We start from the raw sequence: 25,722 nt of genomic DNA, 5'->3' as shown, positions 1-25,722 counted from the left end.
TACAATTTAACATAATGTAAAATTGTAGCTGTTAAGGGTGGTGAGTTAGCGAACCCAGACGCGGACTTCTCGTTTAAGTTGAACAGTGTCTTTATTTACAGTGAAGCCAAAATCAATCCACAGTTATCCACAGTGCAAGTCCCTTCAGTGCTCCTCTCCCCGTCTCCCCTCGTGTGTCCACAAAACTCCCGAGAATCAGTGAAGTCTCCCCTTCCGTCTCTCCGTCTCGTTCACGTCCAGGCTTATTAGGTAGCTCAGAGCGGCAGCACTTACGGGTCGGAGGTCTCCCGTTGCTTAATGTGTTTTGTTTTGTTTTTAGATTAGATGCTGAAGTCTTGTAAGCTGATATCACTGTAGAGGTCAAAGTTTGCACTGCATCTGGACGCTGTCTCCTTTTCTCCCTCTCTACATGAAAAACTCATTCCTCCGGGTACGGCCACGGGCACTCGTCCTCCGTCTTTTCTACATCGTTTTCTCGGTTGACGGCGTTGTCTTCTGTCTCCATTTAGGCTTCTTTGTCTCCAAATCTTCAGTCTATAAATTTGTTCAGCAGCGGAGGTTGCTTGCGTCTTAATTTGGCGCGGTCGCGATTGCACGGTCTTATTGGCTGCAAAGATGCAGATGAAAGGTTTGAATATTAATCGCCCCTGTATTGAGCAAATTCTGGGCATACTCAATTGCGACTTTTGATTTTATAAGTAGCGAAGTAGATCACATGGTCTATATTGTACTCAAGTACGAATAAAATTACACACTTGAAAAATTACTCATAAAAGTACAAGTACCCCCCAAAAAAATCTAGTTAATTATAGTAACGTGAGTATTTGTAATTCGTTACTTCCACCCCTGGTTTTTCCTCTCCGCTGTTACATATTGCTTGCTCAGAGTTTGTCTGTTAGGGTTTTCTTTTTAATACTGTAAGGTTAAGACCTTAAAGCAATACGCTGCAAGCTTACCTTGCTGTGTATTACTTTAAGATCGTAACCTTACATTGTGAAGGCTTTGAGAAAAACACCATTTCATTTGGTGCTATACATATTGAAGTGAATTGAATTGAACTAACATGACTAATTCGGCACTTCAAGTTTTCTTTCTGTTTGTTTCCATTCTCTGTAAGTTGAATAAATACATGTGTTACCTGTTATTTAGTTCAAACTGTGGGTACAAAATTCAGAGAATATGCTGTGTTGTCATGTGACCTGTTCTCTCATGTGTGCCTTTTTCTTGTTTTGTATTCATTTCTCTTATTTATATTTATTCCTGCTGTCTTACTAATAATATTTTATTCCTGCGGTTGATGTGGAATTCACATTTTCATTAAATTATTTTAACCCTCTCTGGCATTGATTTTAGTTTTTCAGAGAAAAAAATACTTCACCCTATGTGTGGTGCTGGAAACATTTTACCAACTTATAAACTCATAAGTCTAAAACAAACAAGTTCATGTCGTGATTGCTGAAATTTCCCATCACCTGAGGGTTATGCAACTCAGTTACCTTGGGTCAGATGTTCGTGCTACACGGAGCTGAAAGGTTTGAGTTAGAGAACTTTTCCAACTTCTGTGCCCCCTCCGCGTGGTGCCCTGCTGCGAGCCGCAGCTGTCCTGCATTACCTGCTGCTGTCACTCATCTCCACAGCTGACACCTGAGCCGCAGCTTTAAACCTGCTCTGCATTAAAAGAAGCCAAACACAGAGAGCAGACTGACAGGAAGTCCCAGAGTCTGCTCATACTAACTAAATAAAAGGCCTGGTAATTTAATGAAATCAGGCAGGGAGAGCATGTTTGTAGAAGAGGTCATCCTCACCGTTTCCAAAGTTTCAGATGAACTGAAGCTGATAAGAGTCAAACTAATGATATTGGTGACTTATTACTGACTTGATTTAGACTCACTATGACTTTGTTTTGTGCTCATGTCTGAAATTTGATTTTGATGGGAAACACTCATTGAACAGCTCACGGCTGATGTTGATGTTCGGTCTTGAAACAAGATAATTTTAACAGCATGTTCTGGTCTCTGAGAGGCGTTCACTGCTTCAAATTAAACTGTGCAAAAAGCAGCTCAGTTTCAAACCTGGATCACATCAGGGACGATGCAGGATTCCCAAATGTTAGAGGGATGGAGTCACAACCACTGTTATAGGTAGAATCTGAGAAAATTACAGAGCAACTTTTTTTGTAAAAATGTAACTAAGACATAATGATTTGATTGTTCTTCAACTTCACTTTCATACAGAGATGTTAGTGCAGACAGATGCGAGGTGAGGCTGAAGGACACATGGTGTCAAACGAGCGGCAGTGTGGTCTCACTTTTCGGTTTTATTTTACAAAAAAAAAAAAAAAAAAAAAAACCACACAGAAACCATCAGCTCTATGGTTGCTTCGAGCTCTGACATGCTGCAGAACAACACGAGTACAAAACACACTTTACAAAAGTTCACACTCTGAATTATGGAAGTAAAAACTAGCTGTTTTATATATATATATATATATTTTTTTTTACAGCGCACAGAAAAAACAACATTGGTTTGATTAAAAATAAAAAAGGAACAATTTTAAAAAGTCTTCACACACATTTCTTCTTTTCCAGACATGAATTACACCAGAAAATCACCTTCAGATCCTCTCATGGCCACGCAGCAGAGGATTTAACACATGACCTTTGACCCTCTCTAGAGAGCCTCTGCTTTTCTCCTTCTCGTCTTCCCTCTTGGCAGTGTTACTGCCTCCGGCTGATCATCTTGCTGGAGTGACTGTTGAGAACCTTATTGAAGAGATCGTCTGAAGAAACAGAGAATGAAGCAGAGCAGATTCAGATGAGAGTGGCGTGCAGCAGGAACTAAACACATCATGAAGACATTACAAACACTCACCGTTCCTGAAGCCCCTGGAGTCTGCCTGCAAGACACAAAGGAGGGCATTGCAGCCCAAACATGTGATTCAGTAATCAGAGGACAGGTATTACATCAATCTTTCTGATTTCAGGATTTTGGACATTTTGAGGTGCAAAAGTGATATTCAGATTATTTGTGAAAAGGTTTTTTGGCATAAAGAAAGGCCTTTCTCACCCTGGAAGCGGCAATGGCTCTGAGAGGAGCTGCAGGTCCGTCGCTCTGCTCTCTGTCCACCTTTGGAGCTGAAGACACAAAAATGCCAGGTCAGCTTTAAAGGACAGGTCCACATTTGAAAAGCGCTTACTTCGCTCGACGTTCGATGTAGTAAACATGGTACTCACGCAGAGGTCTGATGATGCTGTTGACGGCGTGGATAATTCCATTTGTCGCCATCAGGTCAGCGTCGGCCACGGGGATTTTGTTGACGTAAACCGTGTAGTTACGCTGAGAGACAAAGAAAGGCGTCAGACTCGCTGATTATTCCTAAGAAAACAGCAATACTGTGCAACATCTATGGTCAACACAAATTAAATATGCCTTTAAATGTGAAATAAGATACAAAGTGCTGAATAAAATATTGAAAACAAAATATAAAATAGACAAATTAGAGATGAATAATCAAAATATAATAACAACAACAACAACAACAACAACAACAATAATAATAATAATAATAATAATAATATCAATAATAATAAACTGTGTATTTAAAAAAAAAGATTTCGGCATCTTTTAAATAACGTTTTTGAACCAACCAAGCCCAGCTCCAGCTTCTCCCCCTGCAGAGTTTGGAACCTGGTGTGAGAGGAGACGCCACCGCTCACCAGCATACTCTCCCCCAGGTGATACTTGAGCACACCTGACAGGTGCTGAGGGTCACCTGGACACAGAAACACAAACGGTTCTTACTGTGCGTCTGATCTCATTTCCTTCTTCATGCTAAGCTCTGCTATAAGCCACGACTTGCTTTGCCCCGTGTCAGTAGATGACTGGAATCAGAGCAGAGTCTCTGTATGTCTTTATTAGGGTGGAAGCTGCTGCTGTTTGTGCAGCAGATTAAACAAACAGTTTGTGAACATTCAGCGTGTTCAGTCCAAACAAAGAGCAGAAAATTAGCCCCCCTGAGAAATCTCTACAAACCACCTCTCAGTATAAACTGCTGTAAAGAAAATAGACGCTTTCCACACGTGTGTGGAAACTGTCCATGTGGATTAATTAAGAATGTGAATAAAGAGAAGCTGTGTGGTTGAACCAAACTCACGCATCAGCCTGTTGCGTTCATCCTGCGGCAGTGCATTGAAGGCATCGTTGGTGGGAGCGAAGAAGGTGAACACCTTCTGCTGGTTCAGAAGCTCGGTCATACCTGCTGTCTGGATGGCATTGACCAGCGTGCTGAAAACAGCAATAAATGATGTTAGCTCGAATGGCAACTACACAACAACACACTAACACCTCTGCTTCCAGTCATTATGCAACATCAAACTAACAGCTTTATGATAATCTAGGCTAACAGCTGACTCACTTTTTTGGAGCTTCAAACTACAAAAAACCCTTTTTCACTGATCATAGTTCGTGCAGTTGCTGCTCTGTGCCTCTAAGGTGCACTGTAGAGTCATTAAAACTGCCAATAGGTGACAGGGAGTGTTTTTGCTGTACTTTTCCATCAGAGAAACATGATTCAGATGGTACAGATCCTCACATGAAGCGGTCATCGGCCTTCAAGACATCCATGATGTTTCCCATTGGTGGAGTGATTACTTTGTCCACTGTGAACATGGTGGCATAGCGTCCAACCTTGTCATGCGCAGCGATACAGGCGTTCTCGATGCAAAGGTTCTACAAAGAAAAAATTTGTGTTTAAATACCTAACACTGGGCTTTGGAACCAGAAAAAACGAGTTCTAGTTACTATTATTACTGTTATTATACTGTTTAGATACCACTGCTAGCAAGCCAGAGTGTTTCTGATATATTTGTTGATCTAATATTTGTTGTGGAAACCTGTTAACCTTCACACTGACCATGCTGAGTTTGACCATCTTGATTTTGAAGGTACCCTTCTAGTTATTATTATGTTGCTTAGATTAAAAAAACTGACCAACTAAAGCTTCTTCTCTGTAATGTTTGTTGACTTGCGGAGGAAACCTGACTACAGGCCTGAGGGAATCACAGACGACTAAGAATTTTTTCATGCTACTGTCTCCACGTTCTAGAGTCTAGTGTAGGATATTGTGTTGGTCTTATCTTTACAATGTAAAGTGTCAAACACAAACCTTAAAACATACTTCACATTAAAATGTAACAATTAATGGTGTAATGTAACTCTGTGGCTAAGTAGACAGGTTTATATCCTCTTTAAATGAGGTAACACACCACACACAGTCCCACAATGGTTAAGTATGGAAAGACTTAACCACTGTGGGATGCAGGAAGCTTGATGTGGTCTGCAGAGTTCATTACCGAGCAGACAACCACCCACAAACCAGACCTGGGACATGTGGAAACGAGCAGAAACACAAACACCTCACATCCTGTGTGACCAGAGCACAATCAATACTACTGCTAGGACATATCAATGCGTAAAGCATCAGTGTGAGAGGCAGCTAATCCACTACAAAATCAGTTCATTTTTCGGTCATTCATCGATTATCTGACTTGACTTTTGCAAAGTATGTTTCTGAGAGCCTAAGGAAAAAACTAAAACTGACACATAGAGAGGGGTTAACAAGGGCAGAACAAGGGTCAACGGAGGGGAGAGAAACGGGGACCAAACAAGGGCTAACAGCGTGCAAGGGAGCACACAAGAACCAGCAACGCTAACATGGGGTAAAGGTCAAAGTGACTCAATACAGGGGCGATAGAGGCCAAATAGGTATCAACTTACTAGGTGTAAGCTTGTGAGATTAAAAAGGTTTTGAATGTAGACATAGTTATAACTGACCTTTGGTCAGCAGCCAGCTTGTTCCAAAGAACAAGACCACAGTAGCTGAAAGCACCCTCAGCAGGCTGAGATCTGATTCTGGGAACCGTTAAAAGATCTGCATCTGATTACTTGAGAGGTCTTACTGGGTTAGAGAATCAGCAAGTTGAAGATAGGCCAAAACGTGAGCCTTGAGGAACCCCTGGTTGGATTTTTTTTAACTACTAATCACAGTTTAGGTCTCTGACCTGAACCAATGAAATCATAAAGGCTTTGAATTAAATGTCATGATCAACAGTGTTAAAGTCAATAATGAGATCAAGAAGAACTAAGACAATACAAACAAGGACCAACCAAGTAGAGGGTGCACAACATAAAGTAATCACCCAAAATAGTGACATGGTATGACTAATAATCTGGCTAGTCTACTCAGCAACTGGTGATGCTGACTGTTCAGCTCCAAACAATCATGGGAAAATAAGCATTTATTGTGTTTCATTTATGACTTCAATAAAGTTCTGTCTGCATGTTTCAAGTTAAAGTTAATAAAGAAAAGAGGTTTTCAAGAGAGATGAAAACCAGCATCTCGTTAGGAGATGGAAGCGGTTTAATTCCTCATGGCAGCAGCAGACGGAGGCAGCAGCTCCATCAGAAGTTGATTCTTCAGCAGCAGCTTCCTGTTCTGACCACAAACAATCACATAAAACAAAACCACATAAAAGAGCAACATCTGCTGTGAACAGCCTCTTGATCCAGCAGAGAACCATCCACACTCAATTCAGCCAAACAGCTGAACAGTTGGCTGTTCTGCATTCATATATTTAACTTGTTTCAGGTCCAATTAAACAGTCTCATGGCTGTATTTTGACACATGATGAAACAGTACTACTCTGCTTCTTTACCCTGTGAATTCCAAGTACTCCTAACCACATCTGTACACTTCTAGAATTTGTGATTTTTGGCTGTTCAGTCACCCTAACAGAGAGTTATGGTTAGTAACCACAACTGAGTCTGAGACACAAGGAATCTGAAAAGTGTCTCTAACAAACTGTGGAACAAACCACCAAGTAAAGAAATGTCAGTTCTTACTTTTCTGTAGACAAAGACTCTGAGTTTGAGGCCTCCCAGTGTCTCCAACTCCTGGCCATGGTATAGAGCCTTGGATGACAGCTGCTCCTTCAAGATGTGATTGCTCATTAATTTTCTCATGCTGGGAGTCATTGTCATACTTCCTGTTAGACACGTGGAAACAATGGCTGTTCATACCCATTTCTGATTATCCCTACAGGATGGCAGGAAAGGCCTTTTTTGGGGGCCACACGTTACCTTTAAAGGCGTCGTTCAGAGGAGCAAGCATGGTCAGAGTCTCAGACCCGGTCAGGTGGGGGGTTAGACCAGCTTCAACAAACATCCTGCTCGCAGTGGAAACAGATGAACTTTCAGCCAGCTCCAGGAGAGTTTTAGCTGCAAGAGACAAAGAAGTATTAATACTATCTCTGGTACAACTAATAATCCTTTTAGGTAACCCTAACCCTAACCTAAAAATGGTAACTGTAACTTGTGTTTGTTAGAATTTTCCACCATTGTTCACTTCCAGTGGTACTCAATGTGGACAAATGTGACTTGGTTTATTTTAATATAATTGGTCCCATAGTCACTCGACACCACCATCGGCCCAATCAATTGGTTCAAGGTGTGATTTCATAACACCAAAATTTGATTTGGTTGAATACCACCCAGGTGTAGAGATCCAAGAAGTGGACGGATCTTGTCTCTTAGTCTCAGTGAGGACCCTAAACTTTGAAAGATCTGTAAAAATAATAAACATGAGATTTTTTTTGGATCTCCTGCTAAGACAGAAGCTCTTCCAATGACCTGAAGGTGATAATTCAACTCTGAGTCCATGATTATTCCAAGTGCTTATGTTAAAACCACTACTGAAGGGACTATTTTGTGCGGATTCCTTGTGCAGCAATATCTTCCCTATATTGGGTGAAGCATTGTGGTATTAGTAGTATTGTTTGTAGTGCAATTACCTGAGTCAGGAATGAGCAGCTCGCCGATGTAGTGGATGACTCCATTGGTGGCTAGCTGGTCTGTCTTGGTGATGATAGCTTTGCCGTTCAGTGTCATGTGTTCTCCATCACAGCCGACCTCCAGCATGGTTCCCTGCAATGTTTCCATTGGTGTTCCTGACACAATCGACTCTGCGCAGTGCATGTTCTTCAGGATGTGGTAGTTGAGCAGGTCTGAGGGGGCCACACATCAGATCATACAAAAGTAATTAAAAATATAAACAGAGCCAGATAGAAGGAGTCACAGTATCTTGTGCCGGTCACCTTTTAGAGCTATGGGGTCTCCCAGAATTCTGTTGAGGGTCTCCCGAGGAATCTTCTCGAAGGCGTCGTTGGTGGGAGCGAAGACAGTGTAATGACCCTCGCTCTCCAGCATGGTGGTGAGACCTGCAGCAGCAAAGGCCGTCTGAAACACAGACAATGAGACATACAAGAAAACAGAGACAAGAGTTTAAGCTGCTTATTCCATCAGAACTTACAACTACTACAAGTGTCTGGGGACGTGCAAACCTATTGCTGAAGAAAAGCTAAATGTTCAGGATTTCATAGTTCTCTACCGGTAATTGTTTTCTGTATGTGACAGATATGGACAGCAGTCACCCAGAATCTGTTACTGTGGAGCATGTGGTTAAAAATGTCTTTTTGACATAAGAAACAACTTCTGTGAAAAAGATTTCTCCCCAGTGTCAACATACCCATGGCCACACTCTAAATTGCCAGACAAAAGGTGGTGGCCAGGGTTCTTCTTCTTCTTCTTTCATGTTTAACGGCAGCTTGCATCGGTGGCCAGGGTTTGAAACAACTAAATGCAAAGAGGGATAACTGGACCGCACCACCACTTCCTGCTGAAGGGGAGAATGTGTGTTTTCTTTAATTTACAAATAAAGTAGTTGTACTTCGTGGCTCAAGAGTTGGGAGTTCGGGTTGTAATCGGAAGGTTGCCGGTTCGAGCCCCGGCTTGGACAGTCTCGGTCGTTGTGTCCTTGGGCAAGACACTTCACCCGTTGCCTACTGGTGGTGGTCAGAGGGCCCGGTGGCGCCAGTGTCCGTCAGTGCGCCCCAGGGTGGCTGTGGCTACAATGTAGCTTGCCATCACCTGTGTGTGAATGGGTGGATGACTGGTTGTGTAAAGTGCTTTGGGGTCCTTAGGGACTAGTAAAGCGCTATGCAAATACAGGCTATTTACCATTTACTTAATTAAATGTTTGAGTTTAGTTTAGGGTTTAGTAGTTTTGATTTCCTTCTTTGGTGTTTAGTTTATTAACAAACGAGACTGTACTGCATTGTTTGCTGTTTATGATTGTGTTTTGTTTAGTTACCCCTCGTGTCTCAATGGTCTGATCAGCCATTATAAATACCCTCGTGTGTAATTTCATGTGGAGGTCATTTATGTTTGTTTGGGCAGTCATTTGGTTTGTTAAGTTTGCAGTCTTTGCCTGAGTTGAGTTTTGTTTCTTTGACCTCTTTTATGAGCTCAACATTTATGACTTTTGTAAATATAATTTTTGGGTTGGGTTCACAAATGAAAACCCTGTTTTTGTAATAATTCCTGTGACTCCTCCTGCTTTTTCAACTCGGTCCATCACAATGTCCCATAGAGGTCTGCAACAGCAACTATGGACTAGCAGGTCCAGTTAATGGGGTAGACCTTAGATTCAGAAGGAGAGTTCATGGGACTTTAGAATTTTTACTGATAATTTACCTTGTGATATATTTTAATGATTTACTGTGATGGAATCAAACTCTTTGTCATTTTATGGTGAAAAATGTTCTTCTTAAACTGCTGAGGTATTTGCCCCTGCTATGTTTCACAGCCTGGTGAAACTCTCTGTGATAGTCATTTTATACCCAGTCATGTTACTAATTAACCTAATTAGCTGGCTGATGTTCCACCAGCTGTTACACAACTTTTACAGTTGCTTTAGCTGTTCATGTAACAACTTCATTTAAATATTTTTAGATAAGCAGGTATTTCTAATTTCGTAGGCTGTTTTAATACAATTTTTTCCAAAGGTTTAAAACAACATAATGATTTTAAATTCAATGGACTTACACGCAGAGTCTCCAGGTCGTCATCAATGTCAATGATTGATTGCATGTTGTTGGAGATGGCTGTGATGACGCGGTCAACCACGTGCACGATGCCATTGGTGGCATGTTGGTCAGGTTTGACCAGACGAGCGCAGTTCACAGTCACAATCTGTAGATATAAGAAGAAAATGTATTAATGTGTTGTTACTGCAAATAATATCATATCATGTGTATGATCATACATTGATGATCATACACATGATATGATACCTAATGTAAGATAATAATGATGTTCAGAGCAAGACTGTACATACAGCCTCAGTTTTGAGCCTGGAGACAGTCTGGTAAAAGAAAAAAAAGGTATCTTAACAAGCACTGGAACTGCTGACCAAAATTCTCTGTGGAGAAGGGAGAGCAATAGCTTAGCTGATCAATACTCAGAACCCTGACTAAAGTCGGTTGTCTCAGCTAATGATTCTTCCTGCGGTGGTTTCACATTAATTACAAATTTCTCTGGTCTATATTCATGTTATCATGACAGCTAAACTTGATTCCTGTGCCAGAGTTACAGGATAACAATAGTATGTCTTCATTCACCCCATTGCTGTAGTGGTGTATATGGACGGGGGCATCCTGGTACATGGAGGAGAAGGTGGATCCGTGCTTCAGCTCCTCAGAGGTTAGCCGGCGATTGACCATGTGGTAATGAAGAGCATTTAACAGCTCGATATTCACATTGCTCACCAGAGCGTCAAGGATCTCCTAGAAAACGACAAAAACGACACACAATGAGTTAAGCAGGAGAACCATCGCTGATTGCTCCTCACAAAAGGAGCGCGAGGTTGCAGTAAAAGGGTGTGAGTGTGTACTGACTGTTGGCAGAGATTCCCAGGCCTTGTTACTCGGGGCGAAGAAGGTGAAGCTTCCTGGACCTTCGATCTCCTCCCTGAGTTGGGCTCGATCAGAGTACATCTGAGTGGTGGAGGCGCCGACCATGCCCAGAGTGCTGTAGATGTTCACAAGAGGCAGCGCTGCAATGGTGCACATAAACAAACACAGCTGATGACTCTCTGCAATAAAATCCCAACAGATGTTTTAAACATATTTAGTGTAAGGGGTGAGAGGTCATACCAGCAGGACAGCCCTTCTCTCCGGGAATCTTCTCATAACCAGGGCAGCACTCATAGGTGATCACCCTGCAGAGAACACATAAAAACACAGGAGAACATGAGGATTCTTGTGGACCTTCTTGTATTCCCTGACGTCAGAGCAGAGGCCTCATGTCAGACTTCATGTTCCTGTTTCTCTATAAAACTCTCTGCCACATCAGGAGCTCGTAACTCGTCTGTAGGGTTTCTGCTACAGGATACTCATAAATTCCTGTCTGACAGTAATTATGCTAATAAAGTTACGAGCTGCATGAGCAGACCTGAGAGTCTGCAGGTAGTGCAAGTGGTCTTATGAAATGAGAAAAAAAGAGCTCCAGTAACCAATCAGCCCTTACCTGACTCAACAAAACCCACCTGTTTGTCCAGGAAAACAACAGCTTCTACAAAGCTGAAGACCCACCTTTGTTTACTGCATCAGTACTTTGCACACTAACCACTAGTTTATCTAAAGAAAAGACAAAAAACCATCTGTATTATGGCTTTAGCTGAATGGAAGACCTACACATCTTTCAGCCTGAGTAAGTCATCAGATGGAAGGAGTTAATGTTGTACAACACAAGCTAAAAGGGGAACTCTGAAACCCAAGATGTCTTCAAAAGCAACTTAGACTTTGAGAGAGCTGGATCTGAATCAGAGGCAGCTCGACTCTTTGCTGGATTATGTCAAAGTGCTGAATGAAGGCAAAGTATAAGATAGTGGAATGGCAATATGATATGAACATCATCCTTCCATGTGTGCCTGTTTGGTGGCTCTTCAGTGTGCCTATGTACAAATGACACCAATCTACCTATTTAAATAAGCATTTGTCTGTAGAAGACAAAAGCGAATGGGCACACCCTCTGGATAATCACTGGAAAAGTCGGACCTATTGAGGCCACAATATTAGCCAGAGAAAAATCACGCTGCTGTACTACAGCCAATATCATCCAGTGGGACAGGTGAGCACTGAATTTTGCTGATGACCCTTTTCTGAGCGCCCAAACATGACTCATTTGGACACAGAGTGGATGAGGTGAGAGATATGCTGCCTGCAAATTATGGAAAAGAGAAGAAAAACAGACAAGGAAAGGCTTTGTGTTTCCCTAAGTGTTTTGGATTCACAGTTTGAAGTGTATTCCACCAGAAAAATTATTACTTCTGCATCCAGAGCATTTAATTGCCCTCTGATTTTTTCCAGTTTCTCACTGACTGAAGAGTTTTTCAGTCATGACATGCAGGTCATGTTATGTGTCCTAGATTTACATGTCACACATTAGTGGAAGCAGCACATCTACTATTCCTACTCATTGTAAAGCTGTATGTATGGGACTGTTTTTCGTCGCTGCACCAACACATTCACAGTCTGTCCACAATCTGTTCTTCATGGTGGGCAGAAGGTTCCTCTATGTCTGAAAAACAATTTAAAATAATTGGAATTCACATTATAAACATAAACTTGTATGAGAAAGGAGGAAATTAAGAAATGCTTTGGTGACAGGTTTATGGTGTCAGATTGTAGTTTAACATCTTTTAAAAAATCCAAAAAACACAGTTTATTTTATAAATTATGGTCTGGATGTAAAAAAAAATAAGGAGAAAGAACAGTATGGCTTATGGCTGGGTTACCCTGTGAGTGACAGGGATTAATAATGGATTCTGACTCTGATTACCTAGTGTACCTAGTGGTCACTCTGGGAAGTGCACCCACTGAGCAGGATTTACAAGCAGTAACTGTGGGACCAGGAGGACCTGTGGAGGTCTGTCTGCTGGAAAAATCTCAGAACGTTACTTCAGCTACAGGCACATGTGGGCTGCAATGAAGCGTACAGCCTGAATGGAGCTTTCAGGACTTCCTGTTGAGATTTCCATAATAAATGTGGCTCCGCCGTCTGGGCTCATAAAGCTCATTTCCTCAGAGAGGAGAAGAATCTGCAACCAGACTAGACGTCTGAGAGGAGACCTGCACCCACTGCCAGGAAAAACACTAAAACCAGGGCAGGAGCCCCCATCCAGCTCCTCACTTCCTGTCCACTACAAAACAAAAGGTCATTATGAAGAGAAAAGTGGCAACTCGACTGCACGTATAAACATCAGTTTGAATAGTTCTGGACATGAACATTACTAGTTTCAGTTTAACCGGCAGCTTGAGGGTGATTAAGACTTAACCAAAGCAGATTTGAACTATTATGTCACTGCAAAGGTAGTGAAGAAGACTGCATACCCATAATCATAGTCAGTGTCTTTTAAACTGAGAGCAAATGAACATAATTCAGCGGGGGAAAAAAATCAACCTTTGGCTCAACAACCTTCACTAAAAAAGCTTCTCAGCTCTGACAAATACTTTGATTACATGTATGAGAGTAATTCTTCATTTATTTGAATGTCGTCTTCAAAGACTGTTTATAAAAGACAGAATCAAAACTGGAGAAAACTTCTTGGTCAGTCTGTTTATCGAGCAGTTTGCTGGGGTTGAATTCCAGCGGGACATAACAATGACACACAGTGACAGTGACAATACTATCATTATGAAAGCTCTAGCTACATGTATTAGAAATATGTTGGAAATAACAGTGGGCCAAAGATTAAGTCTTGAGTCTTGAACACCATAGTTAGAATGTAGAAGGTGGAGAGCAGATTAGCTGAGGTGAAGCCTAGCAGACAGCCAGCAGCTACAACCACCTGTGTCGCTTTAATATTTAATATTTATCCTGCATGTATAAGCCAACCTCTTTGTGTCAAACCAGTGTAAGCCTGCGTCTATGTTGCATGACATGGGAACTTTTTAATTTGCAGCTGCAGATAAATCATTGATTGATCAGTCTGCCAGCAGTTGAATTCTTCTATAAAAATCAATTTCCTAAACTTCCTCCTGTGTCAGCTCCTCCACTATGTCCTCTCTCTGAGACGTTCTGAGTCTATAAACATCAGATGTGTATTTTCTTCAGCTTTACGAGTCAACAATTGTTGGAAGGTTGACTGGCAAATTTATTAAATAAATAAATTTTCCTGATGGGAAGAGTCCCCTGATGGAGGAATCTCATTATGAATTTCTGAGTTTCTTGTGTTTGTTTTAACAGAGCGATTAGTGGACAAATCTTTCAGTGAAGCCAGGACCACCAAGCAGTCACTGCTCCATATTAACACTTAAACCGTCTGTGGACAGAGGTCTTATTTCTGCTCTCAGGTCCTCTATAATAAAGTTTAACGTCGACAGAGAGAAAAAGGAAGCTCCCAAAGCTCCCGCAGCCTTCATCACCGCTGCAATAAGTGCAAACATGTGAAGAGCAGCTACTGATGGTGTGTGTGTTAATGTGCGCAAACACACACTGGACTGATTATCAAAGCAGATGGAAACTCAGGTCTCTTTTGTTCTCCACATAAGTAAAGATGGCTGCTGTGGATTTATGACAAAACAAACAGAGTAAGGTTGCAGTAATTCTGCTGCCGGGATCGAGCTGCTCAATGAAAACCTTAAAAAAGAAATGCTTTCATATCAGTCAGCAGTGCATCATCCTTCAGATTGTCAGAGGAAGCTTCAAACATGAAACTGCCAGCCATGAAAAGCCTGAGAAAAGTTTAATCAGGGATTAAAAGTCATTTCCAGAATGTAAAAACAAGGTGGACACGTACAAATTTTGTCTTTGAGAAACTTTTATTAACTAAAGCTGATGAATTAAAGTTAGACACCACAGTGAGGCAATTAAGGGACGAGTTACACAAGCTTGGTTATTGTGAGGGTGCGGTACATAAACGTGTGCTACTTAATTCTAAATGAAATGCCCTTTATTTAACAAAAATGCCTGTTAATGATCTAGATTTTTTTTCTACAAAATTAATACTTTTACACAATATTTAAGAGCCAGAAATCTAATCTTCTGACCGAATTCTGTGTCATATACACCGCACAGGTGCAAGATCACTGATTTTATTAACATCTCAATAAAAACTCTGAATAAGTCAGTCATGACAAGCTAACAGCTAACAGTTTAAATCCAGACTCTACAAACCACATCACACATTCCCAATAATCAAAGTCTAAACATAACACAGCTCAAATCATAGTCAAGCGTTCCAAACTTCATGTGTACATCAGTGTGTACCGCTATATGCCTTATTATGTGGGCAAAAAGGACAGAAAGTTCAGTTTTATTTTGCATTTTACAAATAAAGGATTTGAAAATTATACTAAATTGCTTCTAAAAAATCTTGTAGCTCTAAAAACTTCCAAAGCTCTCAGAGGTTTCAAAGCTAGAAGTGAGCTTGAACCTTTGAAGCTCTGAAAGCTAGTGGAGCCCTTGAAGGTGTCTGAGGTGTCAGAGTGATCGACACTGTCAGAGCTCTTAAAGTTCTTGGACCTCTAACAGCTACCAGAGGTCTCAAGTCTTTGAAGTTCTCAAAACTTGTGGAGCTCTGGAAGCTACCAAAGGCTACAAGCATCTGGAAAGTCCTCAAAGCTCTCAGATTTCATAATAATTATCAAGACTAGGTTAGGTAGCAAAAGATCAGCGTATAACTTTGGACACCAGACCTCTGTGCACTATTATAAAATAGTTCTGACACATAAGAAATCACAGCAAGAAGATCAAAGGGACAAAAGTAATGTAACAGGGATAAAGATATGTAGACCAGAGTGAAATCCCCCCATCAGATCTCACCCAGCTGCTGAGCTTTAAACATCTCCAGGCTACATCTCTGACCTTTGAGCCATGTTTTAGCAGTTGTAGGCTGACACAAAGTCTCTTCTCGCAGTTTGACTCCAAACCTTTAACGCATTTTGCTTTTGTTGTTTTAGCTCCTAAACTGTGGAATGAATGAACTCTCACAATCTGCACAGCTGCCTCCTTCAGTTGAAAACCTGTTGACTTGGATAGTTTTACCTCCTTTAACTGCATATTTTGATCTTTTGTTCTTTATAACATAAATAAGATGGTTACTTCAGTGCTGTTATTGTAAGTATTATTATTATTAGCAGTATTACTTAAGGTTAAAGAAACAGATGTGGCATTAGTGTCTGACAGACAGAGGGTACTTTGAGGACCCGGGGTTCAGAGGGGGGTTGTAGTGAATTACGATGGGAGTTATGAGTCTTCCTTCTGCTGACCTCTAACCTCCGGATCCTCCTCCACAGAAACCCATGGGTCCAAAGCCGCAGAGACAAAGACATGACTGTTAGACTCAAAATGCCCCACCAGTGTAAATCCAACTAAACTGTCAGAGATAAGAGCTCAGTGTTTCCACACCCACACTGTGGGTGTTGTAAGATTTGTGTGCATGGGGCGTCAGGGTCCTCCAGCAACTTCACTTCCTACAAATGTCCACAGAAAGTCTCACTTCCTCTTTCTGTCCCATTTGCTGCCAGCTGAAAGAATCTGTTTGTGAGAAACATTCAGGCTGAACTGTGAGCTGCGTCAAGGCTGTGTCCAACATCCTGACTGGACACATTCAGGACAGGAAATGCACAAACACACAGGACGAGCCTCACAAATGCATGAATAAATACACAGAGTAAGCAGGAGAGATGAAAACAGTATGAGACAGAAAGAGGTGGCGGACAGGAGGAGGATCATCTTTAGATACAAGACGGGAGAAGAAAATAGTGGAGCAGGCTGAGAGATGAAGAAGATGAGGGAACAGAAACTAACTCAGAAGAATTACAGTAGAAGAAAGAAGAAGTAAATGAAACATTGCAAACAAAGTTATGAATCATTTCTTATGCTGTCTGTTAAACTGCTGAAGCGGACATTTCCATAAGTTTGCCTCATGATAAATCTGTGACAGAAACACCAACGCCTTCGGTTTGAATTCAACACGCACCAATAACCGATCAGCTGATACTAGACTGTGGCAAATAAAAAGACATTAACCAGAGACAGGGGCTGATATTTAGCTCTTCTATCTGGCTTGCTGAATATTAAAAATTAGAGCGACAAAGACCAAAAAGGTTTTAAAAATGTTATTTTTATCATCATCTGTGTGAATCCAGCCTAAATGCTCCAATAATTCTACGTAACATGTGAAGCATTCCTCGTCCAGAGCTCATGGAGAGATGATGGATGGAAGAGTCACCCAGGACACCAAGATTCAGGTTCCATTTAAAAATAAAAGTAGATGTCCGAATTAATATTTTTAGACTCCGATTTAAGAACTCGCGTTATAACGTGAGTTCAGGGATGCCACGATCTGCTGATCTAATTTAAAAAATCTCCCCAAATATGGAATAAATAAAGTATTTCTCATTGATAATTGATCTGAGCCCACACGAGCTGATGACTTAGCTGATACCCTTCCACAAATCCACTTTTTCATCTATTTTGATTTTAAATACTTCACACACACTTACTATGCCTCTGCAAGTTGTTTTGCAACCCTCTTTTCTTGTTTCAGCGTCATATCTGCTGTCACTGACGCCTGCTCTGATCTGTGAGAGGCTCTTTGTGCTACACACGGAAAGGTGGGGCGGTCCCAGAGCAGAGTTTTACCAGTAAATCTAAACGACTGCAGATATAAATCTCCTCTGACTGCTCCTTTGTGGTGCTACTTTAACCCTGTCTGGGTTCAAATAGACGCTTTTACAACATTAACCACATACCTTCTGACTTTGTGTACTCTGTTTTGGTGGTAGTTTTTCTTTTTCTTTTGTATTTTGTTAATTTTTTTTGTCTCAGTTTAGTTTTTCCCGTCGAGAAATCTTCATTTCTCCACAACATCCATCACCTTCCTCTTACATATTGGACCAAAGCTGAGTTTAAAGTGGCAGCAAACAAACAAACTGCTGGCACATTTTGAAGGCATGAATGCATTCACACTGACAGTGGGTGTTTGTGTTTGGTAAAATGTGCTGTCAGAGGCTTGACAAGTTGCAAATGTTCAGATTTAAAAATCAACACTGATGTTCATGTTTGAGTTTGTTAGAAAAAGAGAAGCTAATAAAGTCTGGGGAAAGCTTGAGTGGACTGAATAAATTTGGTTAAACAGCCTTTAAATCATATTTAGTTTCATGTGTCCAGCTGATTACTGCTTTGCTAAACTGGCTACTGGATATAACTCAGAGTTTAGTTTTTCTGAGTGAGATTTAATGCCTGTAGTGATGAATGTTATGTAGATTAAACAGGAGAAAAGCTGTTATCACTGCACAGGCTTCAAGTCCAAATCCCTGTTTATGTGTTCTGTCATTTTGATTCAGCATTTGCAACTGCTGCTTCATAAGTAAACTGTATCACTGTGTTCCTGTTAAACAGTGTTGTCTGTATAAACACATGCATGAAAAAGAAGCCTCCTGTCTTTTAAATCTTCCTCACCCACCGTCACCTTCCTCATGTTCACAGCTCTGCAGGGACACTCCGCAGCCAGCTGCGTTTCACTCAAGAATGTGCTCATAGAAAGAGTTTGGGAGGATTTTAGGATTTAGCAGCACGTTTCCTCTGCAGCGCCTTCCAAACACATACCAAGCAGAAATCCGGATTTAAAATAAAAATCAAATGCAGCGTTTAACGTTCAGAAAGGTTTTTCCTCTTTGGGCTGAAGATGGAGTTGGGAAGTAAATGCAGACAGTAAATTTCAGTGGTTTACAGTCAGAGACACACACCCACATTATTAATGAGGCAGCAGAGGCCAGCTGTGCTGCAGATCTCATGAGCTGGACAGGATTAAAGCAGAGTGCTGTGTCTGTCTATTCCTGTGAGGACGAGTTTCAGTTTTAGACTTTAGGGCTTTCTGGCCCTCACTTTAGAACTGTTCACACTTGGGCTCAGGTTTAGCTTTAGGCCAAATGAGATGAGTTCTCACAAAAGTAGGTGTAAAAAAGCAGTCTGTTTCTCTGCACTCATGGAGCTCAAATGGGAAAAATCAGCTCTTAAGTGAAGTTGGTTTTAATCCAAGTGTTTGTGGATGGTTCTGGAATGACTTGTCTGACTGGCCAACTTGACCTCGTGACAAAAAAAGCCAAGAAAATCAACAGTATTTGATTTTTCCACTCCCAAATTTCCTCTCAAACTTTATGTGCATTCTCTTGTGTTCCTAATGTTTAGATGATGTGGATGTGGATGCTTTTCACCTGACAGACTTGTTTACTATACTGCCTGATTTCCAGTGTATGACCTCAACTTTGATCAAAGACTTGGATTTGATAGACACTTACAGCAACAGCAACAACAAAAAGGCTTTCACTTTATGTACATGGATGCATTAATAGAGATGAGTTTATTAAGAACAAACTGGTTTCTGTCATTTTGAGGTTTAGATTAAGTCTTGTAGTTTAGCTGCTGTTTAAGGTTTTAGTCATTTTTTTAGGACTTTTATGGTTTGAGGATTTGGGCTTTGTATTCCTGGGTTAAGTAATATTTCCTTCTTTTTGTTTAGGTTATTCTTTCTTCCCCAAGTCTTTATCTTCTTTAAATGATAAGCGGACTGTTCTTATATAGCACTTTTCTACACTACCCGAGCACTCAGAGCACTTTATACAACTCGGCTCATTTGCCCAATCACTTTTTAAAAAGAAAAATATAAGTGCTTTCTATCTAACATTCACACTTCAGTGGATGCAATAGACCAACTTGGGGATATTTGGCATGCAGACTGAACCACTAACTTTAGTACATCACTCTACCTCTACCTCCCGAGCTACAGCCACGTAGAGGCACTTCTTTTATTTTTAAAGTATCTCTCATGTCTTGTATTCAGTTTTACTTCCCTCGTGTGTTTGTTTTGATTAGTTTCAGCTGTTTCTTGTTGCCCACCTGTTTCTCTTACCTTGACTGCTGTCAGTGACTATGAGTGTATATATAGCCTCAGTTTCTTTTATCAGGGTGTCTGTGATCTAAAACTGGTACCAAATACAGATGGAACTTAGTTTATGTCATTGTCAGAGCAGAACAAAAAATAAAAGAGGTATATGTGGGCATGTTTTGGCAGATTTGGACAGAAATGGCTACCACAGCAGGTAGCTCCACGTTTGATTTGGTAGAGTTATGCACTGGATGCCCTTCCTAATGCAACCCCACAGCGTCTTGGCATTCACCTGGGAGGGATCTTTTGTTTATCAAGTGAATGTGTAGAGACTAGCCTTACGTTAAAAGTCTTGTTATGATCATTTTCCTATGCTCTGTAAGATAAAGCTAAGTGAAGAGGACTTTGTTTTCCTATTCTGGACCACAGTGAGATTCATAGGCAGGTCTCTGGATTCACTCTTAGGACACTGGATGCTGTTTATCATTCTGCCTTCTGGTTTATTACTGGCAATGGTTACATCCATCATCACTGCAGCTTACATGGAAACACTGGATGTGCTCTGCAGTCCTTATGAAATAATATAAATATTTTACTGTTTATAAGGCTGAAAGCTTCAGTTTCACATCTACTTTGTCCTTGCGTCGTATCCTTATGTGACTTTAAACTGGCATGACTGTAATTCAGAGCTAGCCTCATTGCAGTTTAAATAATTTTCAGAAACTCTCTGGACGACTGTGCAAGCTAAACTCACTTTTCAAAGGATGAATAAGTGTTTTTAATAAATTAAAAGCTTGCTTCATATACTTTGAAGCACATCATTACCGCAGTTTGGGGACTGAGTTCTGTGTTTCAACCTTATTTGATCTGAAATGAAGCTTTAGGTAGGAAACACTGAAGGAATTCAGACTTGACTTGGACTTAAATTAATGACTCGGACTCTAACTCGAGAGACTTTAGATTTAGACTTGAGGACTCCAAAGGAAGTGGAATATATCAGAAAAGTCAATGTATATGTTTGCACGTGTCCTTTAAATGAACTCATGAGACTGGGAGTGGAGTCTCAGCCTCAGATGTAAACTGACTCTGAAGTTTGTGCTCCGCTCTTTTTATTCTGAGGTTATGTAAGAGGCGGGTACACCTCGGGAGAAGGACATTTCTCTGTCATCTGAATACAAACTCTCTCTTTTCAGCAGAACTAAAGTCAAACTAACAGAGTTGGGGTGAAATCAAATACAAAAATCAACTCAGAACCACAGCTGTAACCAAAAGTGAGAAGCAGTTGACCTGTGCTCTGCTTCTTAAGGAAAACTAAGAATGTATTTAAAATGGTAAATATGGCAAAAAGTGCAGTCGGTGGGACTTACGTGGGTTTGCCACAGATCTTGCGGTGGTACCACTGTTTGCAGTTGGTGAAATATTTCTTGCTGGTGCCTTTAATCTGTTGCATGGCGCAAACATTGGGTCTGAAACAGAAGAGAGACAAAGAGGAAAAAGTTTAGTTTAATTCAAATGTTTATACTTATTAACCACTTTCATTTACAACATACAGAGACAGTCGGCTTAAGTAAACCGCTAATCCTGAGCGTGAGACACGTAGAAGCTCTGTTAAAAGTCTAAATCAAAGTATTTGAGTCATCAATTCATAAACTGAAACAGACTGACAGCCATAGGTTTCACAAATGATAAACTGGGACTGTCAAAAATTCAGTTCATACCAACTGTGGTAAACATAATTATCCCCAATTAAGAAAAACACTCAAACTCACTCAAGCACAGTGTTGTGATCTCAGTCGGCATGCATATCGTTTCATTGTGTGTTGTTCTGTAGGGATAAATATTAAGACGAACCACACCACACAATTTATAGCCTAAGCTAATTTGCATTGGCTGTCTCCCGAGGCGTCTGTGCAAAACACACACACACGCATGACTAATAAGCAAAACAATCTATACCATAAATCATCCACAAAGAAATCCCAAACTCAGAACATAAAGGACAAACAGAGCAGTAAAATACATGAAAGAGCAGATCGTTCATGGCTGCAGGGCTGATCCCTCTGCAACAACCGTCAAAATGATTAAAATGATCTCAGTTTGAGTTCTGCAGGTTAGGAATTTGTCACGTTGTTGACCCGAATTGAAAAAGCTGTTTATCCAAATGAGGATTTACGTAATGGCACCTTACAGTTCCCACTAGCTGACCCATGTGATTATATCCATCGAGGAGCCAGAAGGAGAAGGCAGGAGGAGGAGGAGGTCTGATATTAGGTAATTCTTCTGTGCGGAAACCAAGTAAGCAACCGTTTTCTGAAGTGTTGTTTCTAGTTTGGTAACTAAGAAAATGTTGTCTGCCCTTCTTCCCTTCCAGCCTGGGCTCACAGCCAGATGTGAAGTATTTAGGAAAATGCATTTGTCCTTGTACATGAACACAGTTTACATCGCTTTTTTCAATTCCAGTCAGGGTGACAGTGAAACCGGGAGTTTTTTCTCTTGTTAAAATCCTCTGAGATCTTTTCTATGATCCTTTTGTAAACCTATTATAGCTGTTAAAAAAAACAAAAAACAGAACACATGAAGAAAAACTTTTTTCTAAAAGTTGAGGTCATTAAAGTTGATGGAAACTAAACTTAAAAGTGAAACTGCCGTCGTTTATAAAGGTTTTGGCACTGGTTTTTGTCAAATGGTCGATGGCTGATTGCTGGAGCTCTTTCTCTAACATCGTAGGGTCTTCAGCTTAGGTATAGAAATTAACTTAAACTGAACATGAAGAGTTATGGCAGATTATATCAACCAGTACAGAGTACAGAGTACAAGCCGGATCACTGTAACACCCTCACACGCTGACTCTCGGCTTACACTCACACAGACTCGCTCAGGCTGGCACCGGTTTCCTGTCTGTGAAGGAAATCCAGCTGTTTAAACCCTGACCCCCCCCCAAACCATGGATATTTAATATCGTACTGCAGTACACAAAGAAGAATTCAGATCCTTCGCTTAAGAAACAAGAAACCGTGTCACTCCAGTGAGAGCTGAAAATTACCACCACACCTGGCACGAATTGAAACCCTGGATTCAGATGGATATCTGGAGCTGGGCTAGTTTTTTCATATTTTCTTCAGAAGAACCAGGATGTCTCCCTTTTTGTGTGTATATTTTAGTTGTATTTGTATGAAGTGTGAAGATATGACAACAAATATTCAATTATGTCACATCCCACAACAGTGAAGAATGACTAGATGTGGACCGACTCAAAACATTAATCACCTGAGTGGGCCAGAGCTCCACCTCTAACAAAAACCCATCAAGTGAATCCATCCAGAACTTTAAAGGCAGTCCTGCTAACAAACAGACACATTGAACCAATCACATGAGGAGATGATGCTCAAAAAGTCAGCGACTTCCTTCCAACTATTTCTAAAATTATTTTTTAATTGTCCTTTTATCATCTCTGATCATTTAATAGTTGCTTTATTGATTTTCAATTCTCCAGTTGTGCTTTGGAGGAGTGCATTATACTCTTTGAGATCATGAGGAAAACGTGAAGTGGTAGTTCTTGAATAAACTTGATCACAACCATTGTCCAAATATGGAGATACGCGCTTTTCCCTGCACAGTGAGGCCATAAGAAACAGCCGTCAGACAGATGTGAGTAAAATGAATATTTTAGCTGAGGTGTAGTGCAGAAAAAAGCTACACAACACGAACTAGATTAAAAATCAGCAGAACATCTGTTTTTCATTTGCAGCAAATAAGTATATTCATGACGAATCGATTAATAAAATTCAGTCACTTTCTAGTAGTCGCCCTTAGAAGGAATCCTTTTATTTCTCCAGTAAAAATATTCGATACACGTCATGTTCCTGCGTAATGAAGTACTTTTATTTTCATACTTTGTTTCCAAACCGGGACTTTTACTTCTTTATTAAAGCTGAAGTTTTAGTACATTTAGTGTAGTGACTAAAGGACCAGAGTACTGACACTCCCGCAGATTATCGATCACTCTCTGATCATTTCTATTGATCAGCTCAGTAGTAGTTGAGGTTCAGTCGGGCAGGACCAGGCTCAGCTCGGGTCACTTAGAATCAGGAGAGAAAAAAAGAAAAAAACCTCACCCATGCGTCCGGCCTCTGATCCGGCTGTGCTGCAGGACCGCCTGGAACGGAGACCGGGCCACACACACGGTCAGAACCAGGGCCAGACCCAGGGCCAGCGCGCACACATTCATCTTCACTTTCTGGAGAAAAACCTGCTGCTGCTGCTGCTGCTTCTTCTTCTTCTTCTCTTTCTTCCTGTGCTTTTTCCTCCTTCCCTCTCTGCAGCCCTCGGTCCCTACAGGGACCAGGACAGTCCGGCTTTATACACCGAAGAAAGAGGAGGAGTGGCGAGGAGGATGGGGAGGGGCGCACCAGAGCAGAGCTGGGAGAATCCTTTGTTGCAGAGAAGTACTAGTACAATTGTGTAAAATACTCCCCGGCAAGTTGAAGTTTTTAAGAGTACCCTGCAGTAACATGAGACTACTGCTTTGAATTCACGAGTCACCGATGATGATCGATATATTATTGGTTTATCTGTTGATTGTTCTTCATGAGTCGATCAAATATTTCTCTTTTATCTGGTGTGAATCCCTTATTTTGATCACGTTATATTGTCAGAATAAGTCATTATTTTATTAATTTTATTTAATTATATATACCAACAACCATTGATCCATCCGTTTTCTTAACCGCTCATCCATCCAGTTGAGGGTGGTGGTGTTTTCATGGGTGGGTGGGGGGGCTGGAGCCAATCCCAGCTGTCACAGGGGAGAGGCGGGGTACACCCTGGATCACAGCTCTAACACAGAAAACAGACAACCATTCACACTCACATTCACAACTGTTTCTGGCCTATGGGAAAACGCAAGAGTACTCTGAGGAAACCCACGCAGAACACGCAAGCTCCACACAGAAAGTTACTCTGTGTTTTGTCACTGAATTTTCAAAGTCAAAGTCAAAGTCAAAGTCAACTTTATTGTCAATTCTGCCACATGTACAGGACATACAGAGAATAGAAACTTCGTTACTCTCAATCCCTAGATAAAATAGAAAATGAACATTTAAATATAAGAGTGATTAAAAATGCAAGTAAAATATTTTAAAGTAAAAAAATTAAATAAAATTAAATAATATAATACAATTTTACATATAACAAGAAAGCTATACAATATACAATATAAGGGTAAATGACATTGAGTGCAAACCAGGCAGAGTAGTGCAAATAGGCAAATAGTGCAAATGGAGATTTAGTAATGTACGGTAAGAGATAATTTTGAGATTTTTCAGTTATTATCTCGTGCAAACCAGACATTATCCTATGTGAATGAGTTCTCCTGTGCAAAGAACACATTTCGCGCAAGCGGAGTCACCTTAGTTATTGTCTTATGCAAATGAGCAATTATCTTATGCAAATTACTTATTATCATATGCAAATGAGCTGTCTCGTGCAAATCAGTCACTGTCTCGCGCAAATGAGTTAATAATTTGAACAAAGTTAATGACTTGTTATGATATAATAATTGGTTTGCATGGTCTTTTCTTGTGAAAGAGTTATTATCTTGTATAGATAACGGTGTTTTTGCTACACTTGCCACAATTTATAATTCTTGCACGTGGACATAATTTGCTGTAACACACTGCCTGTCTATGAATTTCATTGTATGGTCTTCAGGTAAAACTAAAACTTGACCAGCTGAGCTCTGGGGGCTGCATGCATCTACTATGGTTTTATAATGCATGAGATGTTTTACTGTTCCAGTAAGATAAAGAAAAAAGTCACCTTAAGAGATCTCAGGGGCTCCACAGATTTGTAAAAACTGAAAACATGGTCGAATAAATTCTGAAATCTCAAATAAAATATGTGAGGATGAAATCAGTTTCACGTTTTTGCTTCAC

At 40.7% G+C, this 25,722-nt stretch overlaps 1 protein-coding gene across 1 annotated transcript; it reads right to left on the bottom strand.

Annotated features, from left to right (window-relative positions):
- Nucleotides 1-2,326: 2,326 nt before the first annotated feature.
- On the bottom strand, nt 2,327-24,148 carry tgfbi (transforming growth factor, beta-induced). Its single transcript, XM_040010335.1, has 17 exons — nt 23,905-24,148; nt 21,157-21,255; nt 11,049-11,113; nt 10,791-10,948; nt 10,515-10,679; nt 9,940-10,086; nt 8,151-8,292; nt 7,848-8,060; nt 7,138-7,275; nt 6,901-7,043; nt 4,592-4,728; nt 4,154-4,284; nt 3,648-3,772; nt 3,234-3,336; nt 3,067-3,134; nt 2,872-2,896; nt 2,327-2,779 (listed from the first exon to the last, which is right to left on the bottom strand). The coding sequence occupies exons 1-17, from the start codon at nt 24,015-24,017 to the stop codon at nt 2,718-2,720; spliced, it is 2,034 nt and encodes a 677-aa protein (XP_039866269.1). The 5' UTR covers nt 24,018-24,148; the 3' UTR covers nt 2,327-2,717.
- Between the last annotated feature and the right edge of the window lie 1,574 nt (nt 24,149-25,722).

This window comes from Simochromis diagramma, unplaced genomic scaffold, assembly GCF_900408965.1.
Source record: "Simochromis diagramma unplaced genomic scaffold, fSimDia1.1 OVJJ01000585.1, whole genome shotgun sequence".
NCBI lineage: Eukaryota > Metazoa > Chordata > Actinopteri > Cichliformes > Cichlidae > Simochromis > Simochromis diagramma.
This window is presented reverse-complemented; position numbering and strand designations above follow the sequence as displayed.